The sequence below is a fragment of the Mustela putorius genome, unplaced genomic scaffold (genome assembly GCF_011764305.1).
Source record: "Mustela putorius furo isolate JIRA1106 unplaced genomic scaffold, ASM1176430v1.1 tig00000997_pilon_pilon_pilon, whole genome shotgun sequence".
Lineage (NCBI taxonomy): Eukaryota > Metazoa > Chordata > Mammalia > Carnivora > Mustelidae > Mustela > Mustela putorius.
The window spans coordinates 1,527,015-1,553,701 of record NW_025421527.1 but is presented as its reverse complement, the minus strand read 5'-3'; the positions used below and the strand labels follow the sequence as shown (position 1 = coordinate 1,553,701).

At 45.4% G+C, this 26,687-nt stretch overlaps 1 protein-coding gene and 1 long non-coding RNA gene across 2 annotated transcripts; one reads left to right on the top strand and one right to left on the bottom strand.

Moving 5' to 3' along the window:
• On the bottom strand, window positions 1–26,085 carry CD84 (CD84 molecule). The gene is made up of 8 exons (XM_004775877.3): window positions 25,924–26,085; window positions 12,255–12,605; window positions 8,049–8,300; window positions 7,576–7,695; window positions 6,901–6,933; window positions 4,324–4,421; window positions 3,258–3,317; window positions 1–1,670 (listed from the first exon to the last, which is right to left on the bottom strand). Exons 1-8 carry the CDS (start codon window positions 25,967–25,969, stop codon window positions 1,605–1,607), a joined length of 1,026 nt encoding a protein of 341 aa, XP_004775934.1. The 5' UTR covers window positions 25,970–26,085; the 3' UTR covers window positions 1–1,604.
• Window positions 11,400–18,864, top strand: LOC106004055. The gene is made up of 4 exons (XR_001176901.2): window positions 11,400–11,513; window positions 13,031–13,157; window positions 17,614–17,708; window positions 18,331–18,864. It is a non-coding gene; the product is annotated as an uncharacterized LOC106004055 (long non-coding RNA).
• Window positions 26,086–26,687: the final 602 nt, after the last annotated feature.

The following is a 26,687-nucleotide window of genomic DNA, read 5'->3' as shown; positions in this document are numbered from 1 at the left end:
TCATTTTCAATTCTATTCAAAGAATTTATTGCTCACAAGCCTGGTGCAGGGCACGACGTTGGCTGGTGGTGGGTGCACAGGGGAACAAAACTCTCATCGTTCAGGGTCAGTCTCGATGGGTTTGAAGTCACGGACCTTGCCCTTCAGCATGCACAGTATGGAGGGATGCAAGTAGCCTCTGTACTGTGAGGCAGAAGGAAATGAGTTGCAGTGATTGATATAAGGACAAAGTGGGGGAAGGGAGGGCAAAAAAGCCATAATTAATTTGACCCATGATGCCAGGGAGAGCTTCACAGAGGAGGTGACATTTGAGCTGAGCATTGATGTGTGTGCAAAGGGCTGGGGCCGGGGGCACACACTGAAGCAGAGGCGCTCTGCCGTCAAAGACAAGGGACGGTGAGTGTGCCCCGTGCATCTGGGGCAGTGCTCTGAGCACATCACACAGATCCAGCCTCCGCTTCTTTCTTGGGCTTTCCTCAGTGGGATGCCACCTGTCCATTTCATTTATGGCCAAATCCTACTCTTCCTCCAGAGCCCAGTTTCAACCCACCTCCAACCCTCCAAGCCCCACCTCCTTCAGGAAGCTTTCCCTGATTTTGCTAGCTCCTGCCACTCCCTGAAACGTGTAATTCAGCATTGAACACGAGTGCCCATGCTTGCCTTGCACAGAGCAGCTAGACCAGAGCGGACATTATGCTCATCTGATACTTTGGGGGTCTTGCAGCCCCCAACACAGTGCTAATGGTGGTCAGGGCTAGACGGTGCTATGGACCCATTCACTGGGACTAATACTTCCCTTCTACCTACATACAGCTCATTTCTGCTGCCCAGTCTGGGATCGTTGATGGGGATTTGGGATTTAGCTGGCCGTGGGGGCTCACACATACGGGAAACAGTTCTTCATATGATCACTTGAAAATTCTGCTCAGCCGCGGGCGATTCCTCCTCAGCGCTGGTAGGAAGGGCATGGACATCTAACCAGAGTGTGAAGTCCATGATTCTTTTATAAGAATCTTACGAGGCTTCTGAAGTAGAGCCTGAAGAAAAATGCCCCAGCTGTCTAGTCCCTATGGAAAGAGCATTTTCCAACGCTCCATTAGGAGAGTGTGTCCACACAGCTGAGAGCCACACCACCAATGGCTTCCTATGTGACCCCGTCATGCACGAGTGGGCTGGTCCAGCCAGCTGTCCCTTACACAAAAGTTCCTGGGCAAAGGGGCACAGAGAGGCTGAAATGCAGCCCATACTCCATTCCTCAAGCCATGTGCTTGGGAGGGGCTGCATCTGCCTCAGGGAAAGGGTGCTTTTGTCTCATTTGTCGCTGGGGCTGTGTAGAGTTTGGAGGCTCTGCATCAGGGCTCCTCGCAGACATTGAGTGTGATAAGAGCATCTCAGGTGGTGTGCCACCACGTAGCACAGGTGTGCAAAGTATCAGTCTTTCTTACATAGGGGGTTGCTGGGAAGGGTCATCACCTCCAGTCACAAAAAGTGATGGCTTCAGTCTCCATGTAAGACATGCGCAAAGAAAGTCTGGGTCCGGGGCATCTGCTGGGCTGTCGATGGTGGCTGAAGCTCTGTCCGCAGGGAGAAGGCTGCCCGGGAGCCTAGACCACATTTTCGTAGGCTGAAATCCCAGGAGGTTTGCCGTCCTGAGTGCTGGTTTTCCCCATCTGTGCACAAGAGGGAGTTGGAGCGGCAGGTTAATTGAGAAATGCCGCCTGGGAAGCCTGGCCCCGGGCGGTACCAGGACAGAGAGACAGCCCGGGCCCCGGGGAGATGCTCCAGTTGCCCACTTGCAAGCGCTTGGGGAATCAGCAGTGGAGCCCAGGGAAAAGGCAGCAGAAGGGAATGGGGGTGTTTGCATTGATTTGATGACGGGCTTGGGCAACACCAGGCTCAATCCACCCGCCTTCCTTGCTCCTGGCTGAGCCTCAGCTCCTTCTGAACCCCCACAAGGGCACCCCACGTACTAGGGAGCTAACTCCACCCATGTCCTCTGTTCTAGTTATGCGGACAGACCTAGAGCCCTCCCCACACCCCACTCCCAAGCAAAGTGAACCCGACAGGACAGGGAAAAAATTCTTCTCAAATCACCTAATGAGCAATCAATAATTGCTACCCACCTCATCTAGAGGATGTGCTTTGAGATGCCGCAACCTGCGCCGCCCTGGTGAATCCCTCCCGTGGAGTCCTCGCTAATGTCTCCTCCTGTGTCCTTCCCCAACCTGCAGATCCCGGCTCGCACCTGCGGCCCTGCCCCTCCCTTCTTCCTTCCCCTTCGCCTGTCCGTTGTCCCTCCGTTGTCCCTCGGTCTCCTTCTCCCTCCTTCCCTGTCCTGAGCACGGAGGGAGCGAAGACCCTTCTGTCTTGTGCTCCAGGACGCGGGCTTAGCCCCACACCCCAACCACCCGAGCACGCGTTCTCTTGCAAGCCTCCTGCTTCTGCAGCTCACAGATGCCCTCTACCGAACCAGCTCTTCATTCTCATTCCCCACCCATCAGCGGCCCATTTCCTAATGTCCTCTCCCGCTCTTCATCTGTTCTCTCGACTTTCCCTTCCCCCAGGCCCCCGGGTTCCTGTTTATCTTTCACAATGATTTTGCTCAGCTATCACACAGGAACACTGACAAAACATTTGATTCCCCAAGACACCCCAAAGCTGTCCTTCTGACTGCAGCAGAAATGAGGATCCTCACAGACAGTGAGTGATGCCCCAAACGGAAAGTCTCACCTGCCCTCTATGCATAGTCCAGAGCAGGACATCGAGGCACAGGGCACTGTGCGTGTCGCTGCTCCATTTCAAATTGTGGTGCAGGTTGCACACTGTGCAAGTCAGCTGGCGGAGGAAGTGGGAACTGAAATTCAGCCTGTGTTCCATCTACTTCCCCGGGCTGGGCACCTGATGTGGGCCTGTGTCTGTCCAGAGGGGGGCACCTGGTTGTCTGATTTTATTCTGTGAGCCCACATGGCCCCAGCCGCTTGAGAGGCTAGAGTTGGAACCCCGCAGTTCAGAGGCCCTGGGGCTCCTGCATTTAGAGGCAGGCTCAACACCCCAAGTGAGCCAGCTTTTGGATGGCCACAGACCTGGAGCTAGGTTCTGTGCAGGGGTGGAACACTGTGGGCCAAGGTCCTCACCAGTTAGTCCTGAGAGGGACAGAAAGAAGCACCAGGAGAACCAGCTGGCCCCTGCTCGGATGGACAGGGCACGGCAGAATGGCTGGAACAGACAGGTTGGGATAAAAAATCAAAAGGATTTACCTTCTCCATCTGCAGTGTGGCGTAAACCCTGTTCACTGGGTCCTCGTTGGCAGGGAGCTCCTGTAAAACACCCGTCTTCCCCTCAGTGAGGGGCCCAGGCAAAACCTCAGGAGGCCCCTTCCCGCCTCTGCCTGGCCTGCTGCCCCCTGCTCCCACTCCCACCAGGTCACCTCCGCTCCCCGCCTCCGCTCTGGTTCCATCCAGCCTCGAGAGGCCCAGGGCAGGGTGTGGGGCGGGAGGAGTGGGTAGCAGTTGGGTAAAACCCTCAGGAGCCAAGGGGAGGGGTTTGCGTGGTTCACGCTGGGTCTTGCCCACTGAAGATTTTGGCTCTGGACACCTAGTCGCCCATCAGCACAAGCTCAGTGCTGGCTGGACCAGGCGGACCTCCGCGCCCTTCCACTCCTGTCGGCTTTGGGGGAGCAGGCCAGGGCCTGGGAGCACAGAGGAAAGTGGTTCAGGGTAGAGATGAGGGCAGGACAGGCAGGTGCGGGGCAGGTGGGAGGAGGGGGTGTCCCTGCCAGACCACGAAGTTCAAGGGGACCTCTCTTGGGGCTCCTGGGTGGCTCAGTCATTAAGTGTCCGCCTTCGGCTCAGGTCCTGATCTCAGGGTCCTGGGATCGAGCCCCGCATCGGGCCCCCTGCTCAGTGGGGAGCCTCTCCCTCTGCCTCTCCACTCTGTTGGTGCTCTCTCTCAAATAAACTAAATCTTAAAAAAGGAGGGAATCTCTCTCAGTTCTGTTCCCATGTTGGTGGCCACCCAGCAGCCCTCACCTCTCACCTAAACAGCCCCCCTGCTGTCTGTCCCTCGTGGAGGGCACCCCACTCCTACCTAGTCAGGCCTCTCACGTCACCCAGAACCAGACCCCCGTGTGGAAGCTGACGGCCTCTACCCCTGGAGGTTGCTGTGCAGGGACGACTGGCCATGTTCCTGTCCCCACAGGGGGACTCCTGGCATCATTTCCCTGACATGACAGTGCTTGGTTAGACCCTCTGGATCCCTGGCCTGCTGCCCCCAACTCCCTTTCCCTGGGGGTGGTGTGAGGACCTGTGAGTGGCATTAGCTCACCTTGGACGGGGGGATTTCATCGTAGATTCTGCCCTCTGCTGGGGGGGCAGCTCTGGTCACCATGACGTAGGTGTATATTGTTTTCTTTGAGGCGGCATCTGCGTCACACAGAAACATAGAAACACAGCGTGTGAGAGGCGGATGGGTTTTAGAGATGACTTCTTCTGAGGTTCTCTTTTTAAGGTAAAGAAATGAAGCCCTAAAAGGTCAGAGGGCTAACATCGCCTTGAGACGGATGCTCGGGTCCTGGGACGGCCTCTCCCTCTTGTCGGGATTTCACGCGGTGTGGGAGGCCCGAGCTCAGGCCTGGCTCACCCAGGGCTCTCCTCCAGAATCCACAGGAGGCTGACGAGGCTCTCCCGGCCCGGGCGGGCAGTCAGAGGCAGCCCCGCCCCGCAGGGTCTCGCATGGCACCTCTGGCACATGGAGCTGACGGCGTCCCCTGGGCTCACTGTCCTCGCATGTGAGGGTCCTGGTTTTTCCGTGAGGTTGATTCTCTCTAGTTACACACTGTGTCAGGCTCCTTTGCTCCCTACCTTCCTGTGACTATCTCCAGGGAGAAGCACAGAACAGATACTCTACAGACATTCGTTGTCTGCTCGATTGAGCCACATGGTAAAACTCTGATGAGAGGCTTCCTCTGTGCGCCGGGCTCCGTGGGAGGCAAAGACCACAGAGACAAGTCTCTACTCTGAGGAGTTCCTGGGCTGACAGTAGCCAAACTATGGAAAGAACCTAGATGTCCATCAGCAGATGAATGGATAAAGAAGATGTGGTGTACACACACATACACACACACACACACACACACACAGTGGAATATTATGCAGCCATCAAACCCCCAAATCTTGCCATTTGCAACAACATGGAAGGAACTAGAGGGTATTAGGCTAAGCAAAATAAGTCCATCAGAGAAAGACAATTATCACATGATCTCTCTGTTATGAGGAATTTGAGAGCAGAGTAGAGGGTCTTGGGGGGTAGGGAAGAACAAAATGAAACAAGACGGGACCAGGGAGGGAGACAAACCATAAGAGACTCTTAATCTCAGGAAACAAACTGAGGCTTGCTGGGGGTGGGGGGTTGGGATAGGATGGCTGGGTGATGGACATTGGGGAGGGTATGCGCTATGGCGAGTGCTGTGAAATGTGTAAGCCTCATGATTCACAGACCTGTACCCCTAGGGCAAATAATACATATGTTAAAAAAAAGAATTCCTGGGACGCCTGGGTGGCTCAGTTGGTTAAGCAGCTGCCTGTGGCTCAGGTCATGATCCCAGCATCCTGGGATCGAGTCCCACATCGGGCTCCTTGCTCAGCAGGGAGCCTGCTTCTCCCTCTGCCTCTGCCTGCCATTCTGTCTGCCTGTGCTTGCTCTCTCCCCCTCTCTCTCTGATAAATAAATAAAATCTTTAAAAAAAAAAAAAAAAAAAAGAATTCCTGGGCTGAGGCAGCTGGGTGGCTCAGTCGGTTAAGCATCTGCCTTCGACTCAGGTCATGATCTCAGGTGTCCTGGGATCAAGTCCTGCATCGGGCTCCCTGCTCAGCAGGAAGTCTGCTTCTCCCTCTCCCACTCCCCCTGCTTGTATTCCCCCCCGCCCTGTTATTTCTCTCTCTCTCTGTCAAATAAATAGATAAAATCTTAAAAAAAAAAAAAAAAAGAATTCCTGGGCTGGTAAAGGCATCCGTCCCAGTGTGCCCCTCTTTTTGTTCCTAACATGCAACATTTTAGGGCAAAGTCAAAAAGAGCTGTTTCAGGGATGCCTGGGTGGCTCAGTTGGTTAGGCAGCTGCCTTCGGCTCGGGTCATGGTCCCGGCGTCCTGGGATCGGGTCCTGCATCGGGCTCCTTGCTCAGCGGGGAGCCTGCTTCTCCCTCTGCCTCTGCCTGCCATTCTGTCTGCCTGTGCTCGCTCTCTCCCCACCCCTCTGATAAATAAATAAAAACTTTAAAAAATAAAATAAATAAATAAATAAAAGAGCTGTTTCAGGGCACCAACATATCCACAAATAGCAGCGAGCTGAGTGGCACACAGAGGCAAGTCCTGTCCCAGACCCTACCTCCGACTCGCCAAGAGAGTCAGCCCGGGCACTTTCTGTCATCTCATTGGTAGATGAAAAAAGTAGCATTGCTTCCTTCCCAAGAGACCGTGAGGGATTGGAGACAGAGGTCTCTTGGAGGAACCCTGAAGATACCTACGGCTTGAGTCAGGTTACGGGACTTCTCCCCATCAGTCGCATTTGAGTTAAATTCTCTGCCCTGGAAAGCCTCCTTCCGTGCCAAGGCTGGATGGTCAGTTGTACGCATCGTGCTGATATTTACTGAGTTCTTACTAGGCACCAGGCTCCAGGCCAAGTACTTAATGTGGGTAATTCCATTTAATCCCGAATACGTATGTATGTCTGTTTTACCACCCACAAAACTGAGGCTTGTGGTGACAGATCACTCATAGCAGATAAATGGTCAAGCTGGGACCTTCGGCCCAGACCTCCACGAAACAGAAGCTGAGTCTTAACCCATCTGCCGTGAACTCATCACTCTCAGTTGTCATCCGTGGAAACTCGTGGCTGAGAACTTACCAGAGTTCTTACTGAAGGGCTTCAAGAAGGAACCTGAGGAATCAGACCCAAAGGAGAGTCAGGAACATGGAAACAGATGTGGCGCTCTCTACACCCAGGCTTGTTACTGTGACTGGGGGGAAAGGAAGATTTGGGGAGATCATGGGGGTAGGAGGAATAGGAGGGCATAATGATCCTTGAGGGGGCCCAAGATTAGGTTTTCTGCATTGCAAATAGCACAATTACAGAAGGATCCAGAGGGATCCAGAGGGATCTAGTGACGTCCATGGAATGAAAAGTTAGTACATGTCCGTCAGGGACTCTCCAAAGTCAAAATGTAGAGGTATTAGAAGGGACTCAGGATACCCTATAGTTCGAATCTCATTTTACATGTGAGAGCACTGAGCTAGAGAAGGAAAGACACAGTCGTGAAGCACAGCTCCTCCGTGGCAGTAGTGAACTCACACCCACATTCTGGGCCCACCAGATACTGATGGCAGCAGGAGCGGATTCCGGAGCCCACTCAGAGCACTGGCGTCCAGGGGTCAGCACTCCGGAGAGGGTGCGGGAGTGCGGATTGGAGGAAGGCAGACTCCCCAGAACAAGGCACCTCTCTACCCCACCTTGGATAGATGACTCCCGTCCCGGGAAGAAGGAAGGTGTATTTCCACATTTTACCTTCTGGAGAAATCCTACCTTCTCCTCGTTTGCGCAAAAGGAACAAAAGCACCAAAGGCACGATGAGTATCAACAGAAAGAGCCCGGCCAGCCCGCTCAGCAGCCCGATGCGGCGAGAACGGAGGCCTGTTGCAGTGTCTGGAAACAGAAGAGACAGTGAGACTTGGCCACACTCAGGGACACTGTCAAAAGGGGTGCCCGCCGGGGGGTGCCACAGCTCCAAGGGAAACTGGACTTTCTGGTATTCAAAGTCAGCGTTAGAAACAGTCAGAGGGCCAAGCAGGGGCTGCCTCAGAACACCGCAAACACCCGGCCTATCTCAGACAGCTCTGGCCTCTTTTCCAGGCCCTCCTGGGAGGAGATGCCCCTGCGGACCAGGCCTGGCCTAAGGGAGGGGCACCCCCCGGGGAAACAAGGAAACAAGGCCCAGTTGAGGCCACTCTTCCAAGTGGGTCTTGTAGACTTCAGGGGAGCCAGACGGCGCCGGTCACCTGCACAGAGCTGCTGGGCAGAGATGGAGTCCGAGCTGTTGCTGATGGGGTTCTGGGCTGTGCACGTGTAAGTGAGCTCCTGGCTGTCGGGGGTCCGGGAGATCCGAATGACATTCCCCGTCTCCCCCAGAGGACTCCAACTGTATGTGACGTTCCCTTCTTCTTTCTCCACGGAGCACGTCAAGGTGACATAGCAGGTGCTGTTCAGAGACGTCATTAAACTCTGCGTGATTTGTGGCTTCCCAAGCCGACCTAGGACAGGGAGACACAGGTGTCCGGGCTGAGCGGGAGCTACCCTCTCTCAGGAGAGCCAGCTGTTGGGTTCTCAGAAATTCTTTCGAGAGGGTTGTTAAGTGCAGCCATCGTGAAAAATGAAATGATAACAACTTACAACAAAATAAATCACGTTTTAAAAAAGCTAATACGGGCTCAAAATTCACTGCCTTCTATTTTTTTTGGCCAGTTTGCTGTTACCTACGCTCTAAGTGATTTACATCTCTCAGATCTGTCTTGTGTAATGATACACAGTCTTCCCAGTTGTGCAAGCCTTAAAACATAGTGGGAGGCTTTACACCACAGAAACGGACAAATCAGGGGGTACTCGGGCGGTCCTGTCGGTGAAGCGTCCGACTCTTGATTTCGGCTCAGTTCCTGATCTCAGGGTCGTGAGACGGAGCCTCGCGTGGGCCCCGCACTGGGCATGGAGCCTGCTTGGGATTCCCTCCTTCTCCCTCTGTCCTCTTTACCCTTCCCTCAAATAAAAGAAATTGGCAAATGCTCAGGCCTGGGCTGGGTTGACTGGTCTACAGATGGTCACTCTAGACTGGAGAAAACAAGAAGAAACATGAAAGATGAAGAAACCTTAAGAACATTAAAGATGGTTCAAGTCAATTAAGCTTCAGTCTGCCTCCTGTCTGCGGCCATTACACTGTGAGGAGCGCCAAAGAAACTAGGAAATATTCTTCCAGTGTTTGAAAACCATTATCTGATCCAGCAAAGAAGTCTCTTGCATTGACTTGCAAGGTCAGGTCTGAAGTATATGTTTGTTGGGTTACTTTTTCCTTATTAGCTTGGTTCACAAAACTATCGGCCAGTATTCCCGTGGGCTTCTTCTTCGACACCTGAAGCCTGGGAAGGAGAAACGTTCAGCAAAATTCAATGAAAACGTTCTGTGCATATGGCTAGCTCTATGGGACACACAATAAAGACCGGTGTATATTTACAACCATTTATGAAATCATGTGCCGCACGCCCTGGGGGTCACCCACGCCATCAAGAACCAGTGCACCGCTGCATGAAAGTCTCTACGAAAAATGTTTTGGCTGTGTTTTCTGGTGTGTTTTCATGGAGTTGTTTTGTGTTGTTCTAAAGTGCCACAGTAAAAAGTTAAAATCCCTTCAAAAGTTCATTTTAAAAGATGTTTTTACAAAAGCAATCAAAAGGTTAACTGTCCAAATGGTAAGCTGAGCAATTACGGAAGAGCAAGTATATTTAGGTTGAAGTTAAGAGCTATCTGGGGCCGGCAGAAGGAAAGGGAAGTTCTTCCCTTTACTGGCAGATAAGAAAGTGCCCATGTTGCGAGTTGGTAAATTTAGTTAATTCTTGGCCAGGCTGCTGTGCTGGGCTTTGTTCCCTCTATCCTAGCCACGTGGGGAGGGCTCAGAAGGAGGGGGCATGTGGCTTTCTGGTTCATGTAGTATTTTTAAAGTTGTCTGTGCCTGCAAGGAAGTAGAATATGGTAAGGAAGAATCTATAAATGTTTTTCATTCCAACCGCACCAGAAAGCCTGGTCCTGTGAGTCTCTTGGAGGGATCTACTCCAGACCAGAATTAGTGGTGACTTGTGAAAAAACTCCTAAAGAAGTTTGGAGGGACCTTGATGTGCTACAACAGTGATCAATACAGAACATCTACAGCAAAAACCAGCCAAAGTGTGTGTGTGTGTGTGTGTGTGCGCGCTCGTGTGCTTTTCTTTAGAAACTGGACTTACAGGAATATTCAAGTCTCTGCTTGATATTTACTTATTTTTAGAGAAACTCTTTTGCTGAGTGTCAAGGTGGGGGATAGTGGGAAAGATAGGATCCCGTCTCATTCTTGTCAGCAGGAACAGAGATGTTACCTGCATCAGGCTACTGGACAGAGAAGAAGGTCAAGGCTGTGGCTAAGAGTGGGGAAGCCCCTGGAGACCTGGATCCGACCAGGCTCTGCTGCTTTCCAGAAAGGGGACACACGCGGCCTCACTGAGGTTTAGCTCCACCCCTTAAGCACGGATAGAATTTTCTCCTGCTAGGGTTGTTTGTTGTGAGGACTAAATGAGCTGTTGTGTTTAAAGAGCACCTAATACCTGTCTCCGTCCATCTGCCTATCATCTGTCTAGACATATTAATTATCTATGGGAAAGACAAAACAAGCCAGCAACAGGGACTGCCTCTGAGAAGGGAGAGTTGCAATGCGCTGTGTATTGTCTTTGACTCTGTGCATGTGTTGCGTAAATGTATGTGATCTCTACATATTTTTTAAAATTAGGTGGTAAAATGGCAGACACACAGAGTTCAGTAAGTGTCAGTTCTGTCTCATTATCTTCTCCACTAACTCCCCGAGAGGTACAGATTGTGTTAGGTAGGCGATCTGGCTTTCTCTGAGACTTTCTGGTGGTTTGCTCTACCTGCACATGGTATAACACCTCCCAGAGATTGAGTGGGGAAAACTGAACATATAAAGGGATGAAAGCAGGGGCGCCTGTGTGGCTCAGTTGGCGAAGCATTCTACCCTTGATTTCAGCTTGGGTCATGATGTTGGAGTCCTAGGATTGAGCCCCATGTGGGAGCTCTATGCTCAGCAGGAAGTCTGCTTCTCTCTCTCTCTCTCTCTTCCTCTCTTTCTGCCCCTCCCCCCTGCTCACATGCACTCTCTCTAAAATAAATAAATAAATCTTTTAAAGAATGGTTAAAGTGTTTAATGTTGTGTTACATATATTTTTATCACAATAAAAATTTTTAAACAAATAAATGAAAAAATGAATTTACCACGTGTTTTCCTTCTTGGGCATTTATCCTAGAGAAGCAAAAAGTCATTTCATGCAGAAGCTTGTACATGAATGTGCTTAGGCTTTATTTGTAATACTCCCAAGCTGGAACTAACTAAAATATCCCCTCATCAGTGAATGGTTAAACAGACTGGTCCATCTACACCATGGAATACTACTATCCAGCCATAAAAAGATAAAAACTACGGATCCTTGCAATAATTAGGATGACTCTGAAATCATGCTGCGTGAGAAGAGCCAGTCTCAAAAGCATATGCATATGCATGAGTCCATATATGTGACACGTGTGAAATGACGTAATGTTGGGCGTGAAGAACGGAGTAAGGTCTTCCAGGAGCTGGGGAGGGAGACGGTGGCTCTGAACGGCTGAGGGACTCTTGCAGCAGTGGTGCTGTGGTTCAGGACCTTGATCGCACGCAGGTGAGTAAACTCTGCAAGCTACGCATACACTTACACATAGAGGAGACCCCGTACATCTGCTGACGTCTGAATCAGCTTCCTAGGGATGCCTGTGCTGGCTTCCTGGCTTTGATACTGTCCTATAGTTACACAAGATGCCACCACTGGGGGGACTGGAGAACGTGCACACAGAACCTTTTCTTTTTTTTAAAGATCTTACTTATGTATGAGAGAGAGAGACAGAGAGAGAGCATGAGCAGAGTGAGGGGGAGAGAGAGAGGGAGAAGCAGATTCCCCACTAAGCAAGGAGCCCGACATGGGGCTCCATCCCGGGACTCCAGGATCCTGACCTGAGCCCAAGGCAGACGCTTAACCGACTGAGCCACCCAGACGCCCCTCCCTGCCTGGCTTTTTACACCTCTCTATGCATCTACACTTATTTTAAAATAAAATGGTTTTTGTTTTTGTTTTTAAAGAAGTGCTTTCCATACACTATCTCACTGGATCCTCTCAGTGACCAAGGGAAGTGATTGATTATTCACATTTTATAGAAAAGAAAAACCAGACACATGGAACAACCTGCTGACTGAAGGTTACATTGCTAAAAACAACCGAAATCACAAGCTCTTCATTAGTATTGATGTATTTACGTATGGATTTACAGGTACAGAAAGAATTAGGGACATCAACAAAGAGATAAAGGCGTTCTGTAGATAGCAAATTTGCAAAACAAAGCAAGCCCTTTATCCTGGCACTACTTACGGAAGACCTGAAGGTTGAAGCGCCTGGTGGTGGTGGTGAACACCCCTTCAAAGGTCTTTGTATTTATGTCAGCTTTGTAGATGCCGGAATCTTCCATCCTCAGATTACTGATCTCCAGGTTGTAGTTCTGAGAGGAGACATTTATTCGGTCCTTATAATTTTGGTGGGTCACAGTAACTTTGGGTGCTGCTCCTGCATCTCCTGGCGTTATGAAAGCAACAGATGTCTCAGAGTTCCAAACGATGTTGACAACTTGCTGTGATTTTTCGATATTTAAGGGGAAAGTGACCAACTCCCCCAGTATCCCAATCAATGTGACGACATCTGTGTCACTTCTGTCTGCTCCCAGACCTGCGGACATAAATAGAAAACCATTGCCGTTTCCCTGTTGCACTTTTTAGAGTCTCCTGTCTCCCAGGCCTGAGTCTCCCTGAAGAGCTGCCCAGATGCAGCTCATCCAACCTCTGGAGGGGTTTTTTGTTTTTCTTTTGTATTTTTGTGGGGTTTTTCTGTTTGTTTGTTTTTTAGGTTTTGTTTTGTTTCGTTTCGTTTTTTGTTTTTGGTATTCTACTCTACATATAATATGTTATGATGGCTAAATTTTCTAAGAGATTCTCATTAAAAAAAAAAAAAACGAAATTTCCAGTGAATTTCAAGGGGTCTATTTCATTAAAAACATTTATCTGGACTTACAGACCAAAGGGTCTACGAGATTGGGGGGACAAAGACCATACACCTCCAGAAGGTTTGAGAATTAAGGGTCTTTCTTTCCCAAGATCATATTGCCAAGCGACGGAAGAGCTGGAACAAGAGCCTGGCTGCTGTGGTCTTTGCAAAAAGAAAGCTACTTTTATACCTTTATTTCCGGAAGATACAGGCCTATAGTGCTTTGGAGGTTCTCGAGTAAGTATTTCCCAAGTTAATGATTTGGGGAGGTCTTTTTTGTTCCCTACTCTATCTCCAGCCTCTAGACTAGTCCATGACATGTAGTGGTTGCTTAATAAATATTTGTGGAATGAATTAATAAATGTTGCCTAGAATCTCTTGGAACAGCTTCTGATGTAAGCAAAATTCATTTATTCATTCATACATTTATGAATGAATGCATGAATTTTTTCAAGGTCAGCCTTGTCCCAGATACTACAGCAGGTAATTATTAATCAAATTTCCAATACAAATGTTTGCTGAGCATCTACTCTTTTAAGTGCGATGCAAGGAGCTGTGGGATACAGAGGTGAGTGAAAATGGATACAAATTTCCTGCTCTTTGGAACTTCACAGTTAAAGGAAGAGATCAATAGTGAGCAGATCATCACAGATGTACAGATATGATATATATAGTTGACTCTTGAACAACACAGACTTGAACTGCGTGGGTCCACTTATACATGAAATTTTCCTGTAAATACAATGCGATATTGTCAACGTGTTTTCTCTTCTTTATGATTTTCTTAATAACATTTTCTTTTCTCTAGTTTACTTTATTGTAAGAATGAGGTCTGTAACACAATAAAGCATACAAAATATGTGTTAACTGACTATTATCAGTAAGGCTTCTGGTCCAGAGTAGGCTGTAAGTGAAGTTTTAGGGGAGCCTGAAGTTACACATGGATTTTCAAGTGCATGAGGGGTCAGTACCCTCAACCCCTGCATCGTTCAAGGTCAACTGTGTAAGTATTATGGTGCTTTGAGAGACAATAACAAGAAGACTTGACCTGTTACTTTCCAGTAAAAGCTGAAGGATGAATGCTTTTAAAATCCAATGTGGGGGGAATGAGAAGTTTATTTTTCCTCTCGTCTCCTCTTTCACCTTATGAAGATAAACTGACTTGATACCTAGTTTGTAAAATGAAAGGCAATATAATTATAAAATGGCCGCCCTTGCCCTCCAGCCTAGTAGCTCCTGAATGAGACTAGAGATTGCTAATAAAAATCTCTTTCCTTTCAGACCAACCAAGATTTTGCCTTAGGTGGACCATCCCAGGTCATGCATGATGACTTAGTTAGGGTGGGTTAAGTACAGAAGAAGATGTAATGGGATCCTGGGGGAGGGAGAGACTAAGGACCTGCACCTACAAACATTTATTAGGTGCTAACTATGTGCCATATGCTATGCTAGAGGCTCAGGGAAGAATAGGATGTGGCTGCGGTGCTGAGGAGCTCACACCCTGGAGAATAAGATAAATGTGTATGCAAGTAAAAAATAACACAATCTGATGAGTGCTAAATGGTAAAAGCAAAAGAAACAAACCACTGGGAACCAAAGGAGAGACTAAGGCTGCCTTCAGGGCAAGAGTCATAGTTTACAAAAATCCAGCTTCTTGAACATTAATTCTCTCCAGATAAACTGTTCCATTGGGCTATGGGGTGTGGTAAGGTGCCCTTGGTGTGTGCCAGCCTGAGTCCCTCTCAGACATGGGCATGCCACCTGAGCCTTGAGCTCGAAAGGACTCTGAGGTGGCTTTAAGGCTGCTGTGCCACCTTGAAAGACTTACTATTGTTTGGACAAGGACCCCTCTCCCCCGCCCATTTTCATGTTGCCATGGCTTCTGCAAATTACACAGCTGATCCTGGTGCCAGGTAGCCTGTGTCTTGCAGAACTTTTTAAAATCAGACCCTGGCACCTAACTGCCATTCTGTTCTGTAGATAAAAGTTAAATGTGTGAAGAGGATGTGGGTTCTCTCCCCAAGCCCCAGGAAGTGTGTAGGCGAGTTGTGAAAACAGAACTTCTTAGGGTTCATGGCAGTTGGGTAGCCACAAGGCAAAGTGTGTGTCGTGTTGTTGTGACTTATCCCCCATAGCAAGTCTTTCAGGGAGTGATGTGGTGCATCAAAGGGCGAGGAAGAGGAGCACTGGCAGGTAGATCGGACTGGGGAAAGTCCTGCAGCCCCTCTTGCTGCTTGCATTGTTGGTGAGAATCCTGGACTTGCTGAGGAAAGGCTAGGGATCACCCATGCACCAGATGCAGCCTTGGTCACCTCCAGACCCTCTGACTGTGGTCTGAGTCAGGTGGCTGGGAAGACAAGGAGCCTGGAGGTGTGGGTGATAGCACTTCTGATTAGAAGCTGACTACCTTCATAAAGCTACAAAACCTTTCTGAGTCTCAGTGGCTCCATCCATAGAATGGAAATAATAACCATAAAGTTTGTTCTACCTAAGTAGTAACCAGAAAATCATACAATAGGAGTGGAATGTCTTGTGGCCATTAAGGCACCATGCATGTCAGTTGTTTCTGGAGTTGATGATGACAATGACTCTCATCTTCATCATTTGCTTCATCATCATCCTCATAACTGCTACATGCCTTTGAAGGCTTCCTAGGCCACCCCCATGATGGCCCGGGGCGGGGCTGGGGGGTAGCAGGACCATACTGAAGAATGTATAAAGGGCCATTATTAAGGGCTAATTCAAGTAAAGCCTAGAGAGATAGTTTTAGGTACCACTCCACTTGATGGACTTTATGCTTAAGACTTCAGGTTTTAAAAGAGAATCTCCATATTGAGCTACCTCAATATTTATTTTTCTAGGGGCTGTAATATAATGCAAGTGCTGTAATAAAATGTAGGTGCAGGGTATATATAATATACTAATGACATAATATATATTATGTATTAGTTTATATGTTTTATATTTGTATATTATGTTAATTATATATAATAATATATAACATAAGAGTAATATAATCCATAAAATCCAGTAATATAATATAAATGTAAACATTACATTAATATTGGAATGGACCTAAGGAAAACCCATCTTCAGAGAGAACTTGTAGCACAAAAATGTCTTGAGGACTTGACACATAATGGACTAGGCAAGTCTATGAGAAAACCAGTTCTCTGACATTTTTTAGGAATTTCATAATTGCTTAGGAAATAAGATACACACACATACACATAACTCTTCTTTGAAAAATGAGGTAGTAAATGGTAAATTCATGTAATGGTAGAGACAGTAGTTACAGTACAAATACGAAGAAAGGAGAGATCACTTTGAATTATAGTGGTTAGGGGAAACTTCATCTTCTTTTTTTTTTTTTTTAAAGATTTTATTTATTTATTTGACAGAGATCATAAGCAGGCAGAGAAGCAGGCAGAGAGAGGAAGGAAAGCAGGCTCCCTGCTGAGCAGAGAGCCCGATGTGGGGCTCCATCCAAGGACCCTGGGATCATGACCTGAGCCAAAGGCAGAGGCTTTAATCCACTGAGCCACCTAGGCACCCCTAGGGGAAACTTCTTAAAGAAAGTAGAATTTGAGGAGGATTTTGAAAGAGTGAATAGAATTTTACTGAAGAGAAAGGGAAAGGATGAGTGTCTCAGGTCCTCAGGTCCTGAGTAAAAATTTAGAAGCAGGAGAACATGGGATGTGGGTTGAATAAATATAGATTTGCATAACAGAGTAGAAAAAGATAAGGTGGAGATACAAATCTGGTTTAGGTCTGAGACAGCCTTGAGTTTGAGATCTATATCACAGGCAGAGGGGAGCTATTGAAGTTCTTGAGGATGAAGATTAAAATGATATTTTAGGGTCATAGTAATATAGTAATGTTGGGTAGGAAGAATAAAAAAAGAGAAACTGGACTTGAGAGACCATTTTGGAAGCTTCTATAGGCATCTGGGCATGAACCAGAGGATGATAAGATGAATGGAATGGAAGTGCTGAATTTGAGACACAGTATAAAGAAAGAGAGGGAGTAAGGAGGAACCTGATAGAATTCAGTTGTTCAACAATATATTTTGAGCATCTACTTTGTGTCAGTGAAAACTGATAGATACTGGAAAACTGGTTAAGATTATGCTGAAAAAAAGTCCCAAGGAGAAAATAGGTTTAGTGTTAGAAATATTGAATTTGAGGGGTGCCTAGGTGGCTCAGCTGGTTAGGGGTCCAACTTGTGATTTGGGGCTCAGGTCGTGATCTCAGGGTTGTGAGATTGAGCTCCACATCAGGATCTGTGCTGGGCACAGAGCCTGCTTAAGATTTTCTCTCTCCTCTCCCTCTCCAATGTCAAAAAAGAAATACTGATTTTAAGATTATGTTGGACCATCCTGGTAAGTAGTTGGAAGGATGGAAGATAAGGAAAGAGAATGGTCTGAAAATATTGCTTGGGGGTTGCAGCCAAATCTGTCGGTTATTTTCCAATGTTTGTTCTCTCCTTTATTCTTGGTAAGAGAATGCCTAATTTTTAGCAAGGCATATGGTCACCCAGGATAAAGACTACATTGTTCAGCTCTTTGCTAGCTAACTTTGGTTATATGACGAGATTCAGGTCAATGGGATGAAAGCAAAAGTGTTGCATATGACTACTTTGTCTTCAAGAAGAGGGTATTCTGCTTTCTTCATCTCTTTCTTGCTTCTTGCAGGCTGAAATGCTACGACAGCTAGATCTCAGACACACATTTTGGATCGAGAAGAGGAAGCCAATACTGAAAATGGTGGAACCGAAAGACAGAAAAAAGTATGTATCTCTCACTGCCTTGTCAACTATTCAATCAATGGAACTGCCGACTCCAGACTTCTTCACATGGGCAAGAGTTCTTCTTCTTCTTCTTTAGGCTATTCTCATTTTTGAGAACTGTCGCTTGCCTTTGAACTGAAATCCAAGTAGATTATGAATCCTCCCTCTGCAGAGAAGAGGTGATGGAGGGAGAGATGAGTTATTCAGGAAGCTTAAGGCTAAAGTCCAAGGCTTCTTTGTGAACGGTCACAGGGAGGCATTATCAAAAGAAACGAAATAGAACAAGTGGCAAGAGAGGCACCAGTAGTGGACAATATCATGGGACCCAAGATGAGAAAGAGTCTCGAGAAGGAGATTGTCACAGATGTTTAGTGATTCCCAGCGTTCAAGTGGAATAAAGACTGAAAATGGACCCTACGTTTGTCCATTAGATGGTTATTGATGACCCATGAGAATATGGTGCAAGTGAGATGATTTCAGTGGAGGCCAGAGTCTAGAGGATCGAGAATAGAATAAGTGCTAAGTAAGTGGAAACTCCTGACAGTGAAAGAAAGGGGATGAAATAGAATGGTAGTTAGAGAAGCTGGCAAAACTAATTTATTTTATTTTTGTCTTAATACAGAAGAGATTGCCTGCATATCTATGAACAATTAATTTATGACAGAGAAACCAAGGACATCTAATGGGTAAAGGACAGTCTCTTCAAAAAATAGTTCTAGAAAAACTGGATAGCCACATGCCAAAGAATGAAACTAGGCCGTTACTTCATACTGTAAACAAAGATGAACTCAAAATGGATTGATGACTTGAATGTAAGACCTGAAACCATAAAACTCCTGGAAGAAAACATAGGTGGCAAGTTCCATGACATTAATCTGAGTGATGTATTTGTAGATCAACACTAAAGAGAAAGGAAACAAAAGGAAAAATAAACAAGTGGGACAACATCAAATTAAAAAGCTTCTGCACAGTGAAAGAAACCGTCACAAAACAAAAAGGGAACACACTGAATGGGAGAAGAATTTACAAATCATATATTTGATAAGGAGTTGGTATCTGGTATATACAAAAGAACTCATACAACTCAACAATGAAAAAACAAATGACCTGACTAAAAAATGGTCAGAAGATCTTATTTTCCAAAGAAGACATATAAATGGCCATAAACACATGAAAAGATGTTCAATCTCACTAATCATCAGGAAAAAGTAAATCAAAACCACAATAAGATATCATTTTATACCTGCTGGAACAACTATTATCAAAAAGGCAATCATATGTGTTGAAGAAGAAGTGAAGAAAAAGGAACCCTCTTATACCACTGGTGGGAATGTAAATTGGTGCAGTCATATTGAAAATAGTATAGAGAATCCTCAAAAAATTAAGACTAGAACTACCATATGATCCAGCTATTCTGGGTAATTAACTGAAGAATATGAAAACACGAGTTCAAAAAGGTATATATATCCCTATGTTCATTGCAACATTATTTACAATAGCCAAGATAAGGAAATAATCTAATTGTTCATCAATAGATGAATGGATAAGTGGACACGGTATACACACACACACACACACAGGAATATGTATATATATAATTTATAATATAGTATATATAATGGAATACTATTCAGCCATAAAGAAGAATGAAATCTTGCCATTTGCAGCAGATGGGCCTTGAGGCTATTATGCTGATTGAAATACATCAGAGGAAGACAAATACTGTATGATTTCACTGATATCTGGAATACAAACAAACAAATACTACAAAAACAAACTCATAAATACAGAGAACAGATTGATGGTTACCAGAAGGGGTTAGAGGGTGGGTGGGCAAAATGGGTAAAGGTCAACCATATGGTGATAAACAGTAACTAGACTTTTGTTGGCGATCACTTTGTAGGGTATGCAGATGTCAAATAATAGTGTTGTGCACCTGCAACTTAAATACTGTTATAGACCAGTTTTACCTGAGAGAGAGAGGGAAGAGGTTAGTTGGGGTAGGTGGTAGGGAAGAAGACCATGTAGAAATTTCCCTGATCAGCCCTACTCTAGGTTAGGTGCTCTTACTCATGGGATCTCTGGAACTCTGTTTTTCCTTCACGGTACTTGCGATGTTATGTGGTGGTCATGAACCCCTATGTCTGCTTCCAGACCCCGTGAGTGACTTGAGTCCAGGGTCTATACCTTTCAATCCCCAGACCCAGAACAGTGCAGGAACACGGACCACCAATGCTTGTCACGGAAAAAAAGATGGAGGCAGGCAGTGGAAGGCATAGGTTTTCAATCAGAAGATGTTCATGCCTTGTCTGAGGTGGAAGGGGATAATGAGATGATGAGCAAAAGGACAGAGTATTTTTAGGTATTGTTGGGGCTGGGGATAGAAGAAAGGCTGCTTTCTGAGGTGAGGCAACACAGGTTTGAGCCAGGTGGGCCTATGCTCAAGTTCAACCCCTGACATTTACTGAGGTCCTTGTCTTACTTTACTACAAGATGAGATGTAATAATACCCACCCCACAAGAATGTCTGAGGGCATCTCGAGGTGCTTAAAACACAATGGATATTTTGGAGTAGAGGGAATGAAATAGAAGACAGTCATGCTTGAGGACCTGTATCTGCTCAGTAATGCAGAAGGTGAAGCTCTGCTAAGAGTGAAGGGAGGAGCGTGGGGTGAGGTAGGACGCGGAAGGTTGAGGAGCACACGTGTCGAACCCAGGTACATTTGAATCCAGCTGTGCTATTTTGAGAAAATTATTGAAATTCTCTGATTCTCAGGTTCCTCACCTCTCAAATGCGGATAATTATTAAAATTCAGTTATGAGGCTGTGCAGTTAACAACGCCTGGCACATATACATGGTAGTCCTTGTTATTATTTTGATGCATGTAAAAATTCTGAGGAAATGCTACTGTAAGGAACATCCTAGGGAGTCAACAAGATATCGACTAAGGGGAAGAAGCGGTTGAGGAAGACGTGACCCACTTTTACCACATCTCCCAGTGACTGTGATTTCCCGACTTCATACACCAGACCAGAGAAGGGAGCGGTGAAAAAGACAACACTAGAGGAGAAGTAAAGCAAGAAAGGGCCGGCACCTCAGGGTGTGGGTTTGGGTTCACTTAGTGAAGAAGAACCTAACTGCATGAGCTTGAGACCTTAGGAAAGTTAGCAACCTCTCTGCGCTCAGTTTTATCAGTTTTAAAATGAAGTTAATAGTGGCACTTACCTCATAGACGTATTATAAGAGTTAAAGGCGTTAATATTTATAAATTTCTTAGAATGATGCCTGGCGTTTACTAGGCACTTGTACGTGTGTGCTATATAAAACAAGACCCATGGTTAGAGAGATGAAAATAATACCCCAGTCAACTCTGGGGGAAAAAGGAGAGTCAGAGCCCTGGAGTCCAGAGCAGGGAGCTGGAACAGAGCAGAGATGAGGAAGAATGTGTTGCTAATTACAGCCACCTGACCACTCCCCTCCCCCAGCTTCCTTAGGATTCTTCAAGTAAGCATTTCTTGGGCTTTGGGGACACTAGCTCACCATTCCTCCTTTCCTTCCACCCACTGCTTCCGAGATCAGTAAGTGGGGGGAGAACCTCCCCAGATACGGCAGGCACGGAAGGGTGGATGGAGATGATTGCATCCTGCACTCCTCAGGGTAGAATGGGTTACAGCACGTTATACTGAGTGAAAGGGAGTTGCGAGCAAAGAGGAAGCAAAGAGTTGAGCAGCCAGTTTTGTGTCGTTCTCCATGAGGGTGGAAAGCCCTTTGTCATGAGTTTTTAAGAAAAGGAACCCACCACCCCACACAATAGTACACTATTATCGACTAGATTTTTTTGCTTTCTTTTTTTTTTTTTCCCTAAAGGTTTATTTATTTATTTGGAGAAGAGGGGCAGAGATAAGAGAGACCATCCTGAAGCAGATTCCCCGCTGAGTGCAGAGCACAATGTGGGGCTCCATCCCAGGACCCTGAGCCTACATCAACAGTTGGCTATTTAACTGACTCAGCCACCAAGGTGCCCCAACTTTTATCACCGTTTTTGAGATCTGAGTTGACTTGAATCTGTTTCTTCAAAACAAAAGAAACACACAAGTTCTCAAAACCAAGATGGGATCCTGGCCAGCCACTGTTCTATTACTATTTCCTTCTACTGTTATATAATCAAAAATTGAGTATAACAAAGAAAATATGGGTACATAGCGCCACCAACATCAGTCTCCCAACTGATTGCTCATACCTCTTTCTTTTCCAGCTTCCCCACAGGTGAGCTTAGTAACCCCAAACTTGCAGGTTCATTCTTCTCCAAGGTTCAAGACAAGAAAGATTTGATTCAGGAAGCACTTGAACAGCCTATATCCACCACAGAATCTTGAAGCCCCTTTGAAGGCATGCTGTCCACTTGGTCAATCACCATGCTGACCTCCAGAGAAGCTTCAGTGCACCAAGCTGACGAGGTGTCTCTCTCCTGCCTCCTACAAGTCTTGTGTTAGCACACTGATGCTCCTTCCTACCCTCTATTTGGGAACTGGATTTTTGAGCTGATGTCTTGATATCCAGTTTCCCCCATACATAATGTATTTTTCCATTTCTATAACTGGGCTTCTGCTTTTGAGACCTTTCTGAATATCTGTGGTAAGAGTCTTCTCAAACCTCTTTCTAGAACAAAGGCTTTATCTTTATCTCAAAGGCTCCTCTTTACAAAGACTTTGGACTAGTGGCAAATTGGATCTCACCAGGACCCTTCCAGCCATGAAATCCTGTGTCTAACGCCCAGGTCAAGACTTACCTATCAATGGACAGACATCCACGTGGGCCTACTCACCTCTTGGACTTCTGATTATCAACTTCCAGAATGCTTCTACTGTGCTACACATTCAACAGGATACCAAGACCTTGTTGATATTGGACATTTGCTTATTTTGAAGAAGCTAATTCAAGTCAACCCACATCATATTGATATAATGGGGTACTTGAACTATATCTGGATATGCTCCTTTTCTTGGATATTCTGCTTTGGGGGCCTCTTAAGCTTCTATTATTGGCAAAGACCTGCCCACGAGTCCCATTCTCTATCTGAATAATCCTGTCTTTATGGGAATAAATAAATAAATAAATAATAAATCCAGTGACAAATCTCAAAATGTGATCATGATTGATAGCAGGGGCAGTATTTTTATTCCATTTCAGCATCAAAGACAGCAAAGTCAAAGGCAGCTTTGTTCAGTGGTTAAGTCTAAAGGCATTGGCATTCAAATCTTATCTCCTCCACTTTTTGGCTAATTGACCTCTAGTTTTCTGTGTTTCATCTGTTAAACTGGGGTCTTGGTAGTGTTCATCTCATATGATATTGTGAGGAGTAAGGTAAATAATAAATATGACTACTTAGAGTAATGCCAAACATGTCATCATCGCTTCATAAATGGTTGGTTATTACCATTATTGCTGGGGGAGAGGAAACAGGAGCCAGGTGAAGGGTTGAAGAAACCGAAGCAAGAAAAGCATAGAGAAAAGGAAGAATTAAAAGAGTGTGAGAAAGAACATATAGAATGGGCATGGGAAAAAAGTGGTGGATTCTTCCGTCTTTCACCCTAGAGGGTGGGTGGCTCGGCCCTTGCAGAGGCAGTCAGAATCATAATCACAAGTCAGGATAAGAAAGCAGAATTTGGAGCGTATGACTATGAGTCTTGGTTCTTTGAGAAAACTTTTCCAATGTGGAAGAGTCATGAGTTTGAGTACCCAGACTTCTCTTATCTCAGTGATTTCAGAGGAATTCTATTGGATATGTCTCTTGCAAATATCTTCTCCCATTCAGTTGGTTGTCATTTAGTTTTATGGACTCTTTCCTTCACTGTGCAGAAGTCTTTTATTCTGATGTAGTCCCAATAGTTTATTTTGTTTTTTGTTGCCTAGCCTCCGGAGACACATCTAAAAATATGTTGGTAGGGCCAATGTTATAGACAAATTATTGCCTCTGCTCTCTTCTAGGGTTTCTATGGTTTCATGTCTCGCTTTTAGGTCTTTGACCCATTTTGAGTTTATTTTTGTGTATGGTGTAAGAAAATGGTCCTGTTTCATTGTTTTGCACAGAACTGTCCAGTTTCCCCAACACCATTTGTTGAAGAGACAGTCTTTTTCCCATTGCATATTCTTGCCTCCTTTGTTGAAGATTAATTGGCCATATAACCCTGGGTTTATTTCTGGGTGCTCTATTCTGTTCCACGGATCTATGTGTCTATTTTTGTGCCAGTGCCATACTGTTTTGATCACTCTAGCTTTGTAGTATAACTTGAAGTCTGGGATTGGGATGTCTCCAGTTTTCTTTTTCTTTTTTAAGACTTCTTTGTTTATTTAGGGTCTTTTGTGGTTCCATATACATTTTAGGATTGTTTGTTCTGGTTTGGTGGAAAAAATGCCGTTGGTATTTTAATAGGAATCACATTCGATCTGCATGTGCTAGCACTCTGCAGAGCATCAAGAAACTGAAAACCTAATGAGAGGAAGGCAGGAAGGGTGGAGCAGAAAGAGCTCGACCCTTGGCATCGAGGAACTGTACAAATTTCCAGCCATACACATATCAGGTTGTGAAACTTCAGGCGAACTGTTTAACGTGAGTCTTAGTTCATACGTTTTCTGTGTATAATGGGATTAATATCTATTTTTGCTTACTTCAATGGTCTTAGTGTGGCTCACGTAAGAATATAGGCATAAAAGTTGCAGAATGCTTTGCAAATTAAGGGGCATCAAATGTCACCCTCCAGCCCTTCTCTGGAAGACTGGGGACATCCCTAGATTTTCACTTAGCTTCTGTCCAACTCTCTTCCCCTCTACTTGCATTTTTGTCTGTCACGTCAGGGTGGTCAGCACAAGATCCAGAAAGCTGTCATGCATAGTTGGTGCAATCTCCATGAACCTCAAATTAAAGGAGTCACAGTCATGGGACTTAATTAGTCACATGTGACTATTAATTAAATAGTCAAGTCAATTAAATAGTCAACTATTAATGAGTCAAATTAAATAGTCCAATTAATGAATTAATGAGACTTAATTAATCAAATAGTCACATGTGACTATTAATTAAATAGTCAAGGGAACCACAGATACAAAGGTGTATTGATTCTACCTTTTTAGGAGGTCCCAACCCACTAGATTCTCTGTGTTCTAACACATTCCAGGAATTGCTAGTGAGTTTTTCAGAATGGATAGGAGAGACTATAAGTAGATTTAGAAATGCCAAGCATAGCGGTGCCTGGGTGGCTCAATCAGTTAAGTGTCTGCTTTTGGCTCTGGTCATGATCTTGGGGCTCTGGGATCGAGCCCCACATCAGGCTCCGGGCTCAGTGGGGAGACTGCTTCTCCCTTTCCCTCTGCCTGTTACTCCCCCTGCTTGTGCGCTCTCTGTGTCTGTCAAATGAATAAATAAAACCTTAAAAAGAGCCAACTATAAATAAATAAATAAAATCTAAAAAAAAAGAAATGTCAAGCATAGTCAACTTTTATATAGAGAATATAATTGTTTGGATTTAGCAAGAAACTGCAAAGACAAACCCCTCCTAGATCTGTGTTGATGTTATACAGTTTTCTTCATACTAACAACAACCAATATCCATGTGTCCTTATAGTTTACTGTTCAGCTCTAAGAAAAACAAAATTTCAAGTTCATTTCTTTTGTGAGAGCTAACTTACTTATGAAATGGAGATAACAGTCTCTTCCTCATTTACTTTGGAGAGTTTCTGAAGAATAGAAGCAGAGTAATAACTCTGAATGTGCTTTGAAAATAAAGGGGACTTAGAGAGATGAAGATCTTACAATGATAATTAAAGGTAAGCATTACTCTAACCTGATAGAGTAATGAAATATAATTTGGAAGGGCGTATCCCTGTCAAAAACTATGCACCCAAAAAGAAATGATTTTAAGTTATTCATAGTTTTAGATGATACATTCTTTTGCTGGGCTTTCTGGGTGGGCCTCCCAAGTGCGGACTATTCCGGACAGGGTTTGCAGACTGGGCACAGACAAATTCAGAAACAAACTTGAAAGCTGAAAAGCAGTTAGGTTTGGATCCTGTCTTTCCCCAGACCGTTGAACACTTTTTGAGACCTAGGATGTACTGGTTAAAGTACATGAAGAGGGCATTTCAATGTCTTCTTTACAGGCAATTTCTAAATCTTAACAGGAAACTAGGAGAGCATCGACAAGGGTCAGAACTCACAGGTTTGCAGGCAAAGGAGCAAGATCCACAGGTAGCGCTGAGCCATGTCCTTCTAGACTGTAATCCTGGGTGAACAAGATGTTCCTCCAACAGAAAGCCTGTTGCAAGTAAGCTTCCCTGCTCAGTTTATAGCAACCACTAAGAAAGGAAGTGTGAGCGAGCCGATTGGAGAAACATTGGTCTATGTGTTACGATGATAATTTTTTTCCCATTATATAATACAAAATGCTTAGCATTAATTAATTATTTATTCGGGAACTATTTGTTGAACGCCTTCTGCACACCAAGCACTCGTCTGCAAATGGACACTAGACAGAGCAACAGGACGACTCTTCCCTCTCCTTTCATGGAGCTCATGTTCTTGCTTTTAATTTAATTGCAATTAAATAGACAATTCCCATATGTCTGCTAAGCGTTGCAAGAAAGAAAAATACTGGGAACTGGGAGAGCAGCAGGGGACTCTAACCCAGGCACGGAGAGTGTGGGGAAGCCTCTCTGAAGGAACTGACAGCCCAGCTGAGACTTGAAGAGCAAGTTAGCATTATTAGGTGAAAGGTGAGGGGACAGGGAATAAGAAGAATGTGTTGACACAATATGCACCCAATAAATGGTAGCGACTCACATTATGGAATTACAGTTATATAATTATATTACTTATAATTCTACTATACATAATTGTATTATGTGATTATATTGATTATATAAATTACATATTATGGGTATGCTATATAACATAATGAATACAATTATATTATGATTAAACT

Coding starts and splice junctions, on each gene's coding strand:
- CD84 (XM_004775877.3), bottom strand. CDS start 25,969: ATGGCTCAGCGCTACCTGTGGATCTTGCTCCTTTGCCTGCAAACCT. Junction 8,301..12,254: donor CTTCAACCTTCAGGTCTTCC/GTAAGTAGTGCC, acceptor TCCCTGTCCTAG/GTCGGCTTGGGAAGCCACAA. Junction 3,318..4,323: donor ATGAAATCCCCCCGTCCAAG/GTGAGCTAATGC, acceptor GGTGTTTTACAG/GAGCTCCCTGCCAACGAGGA.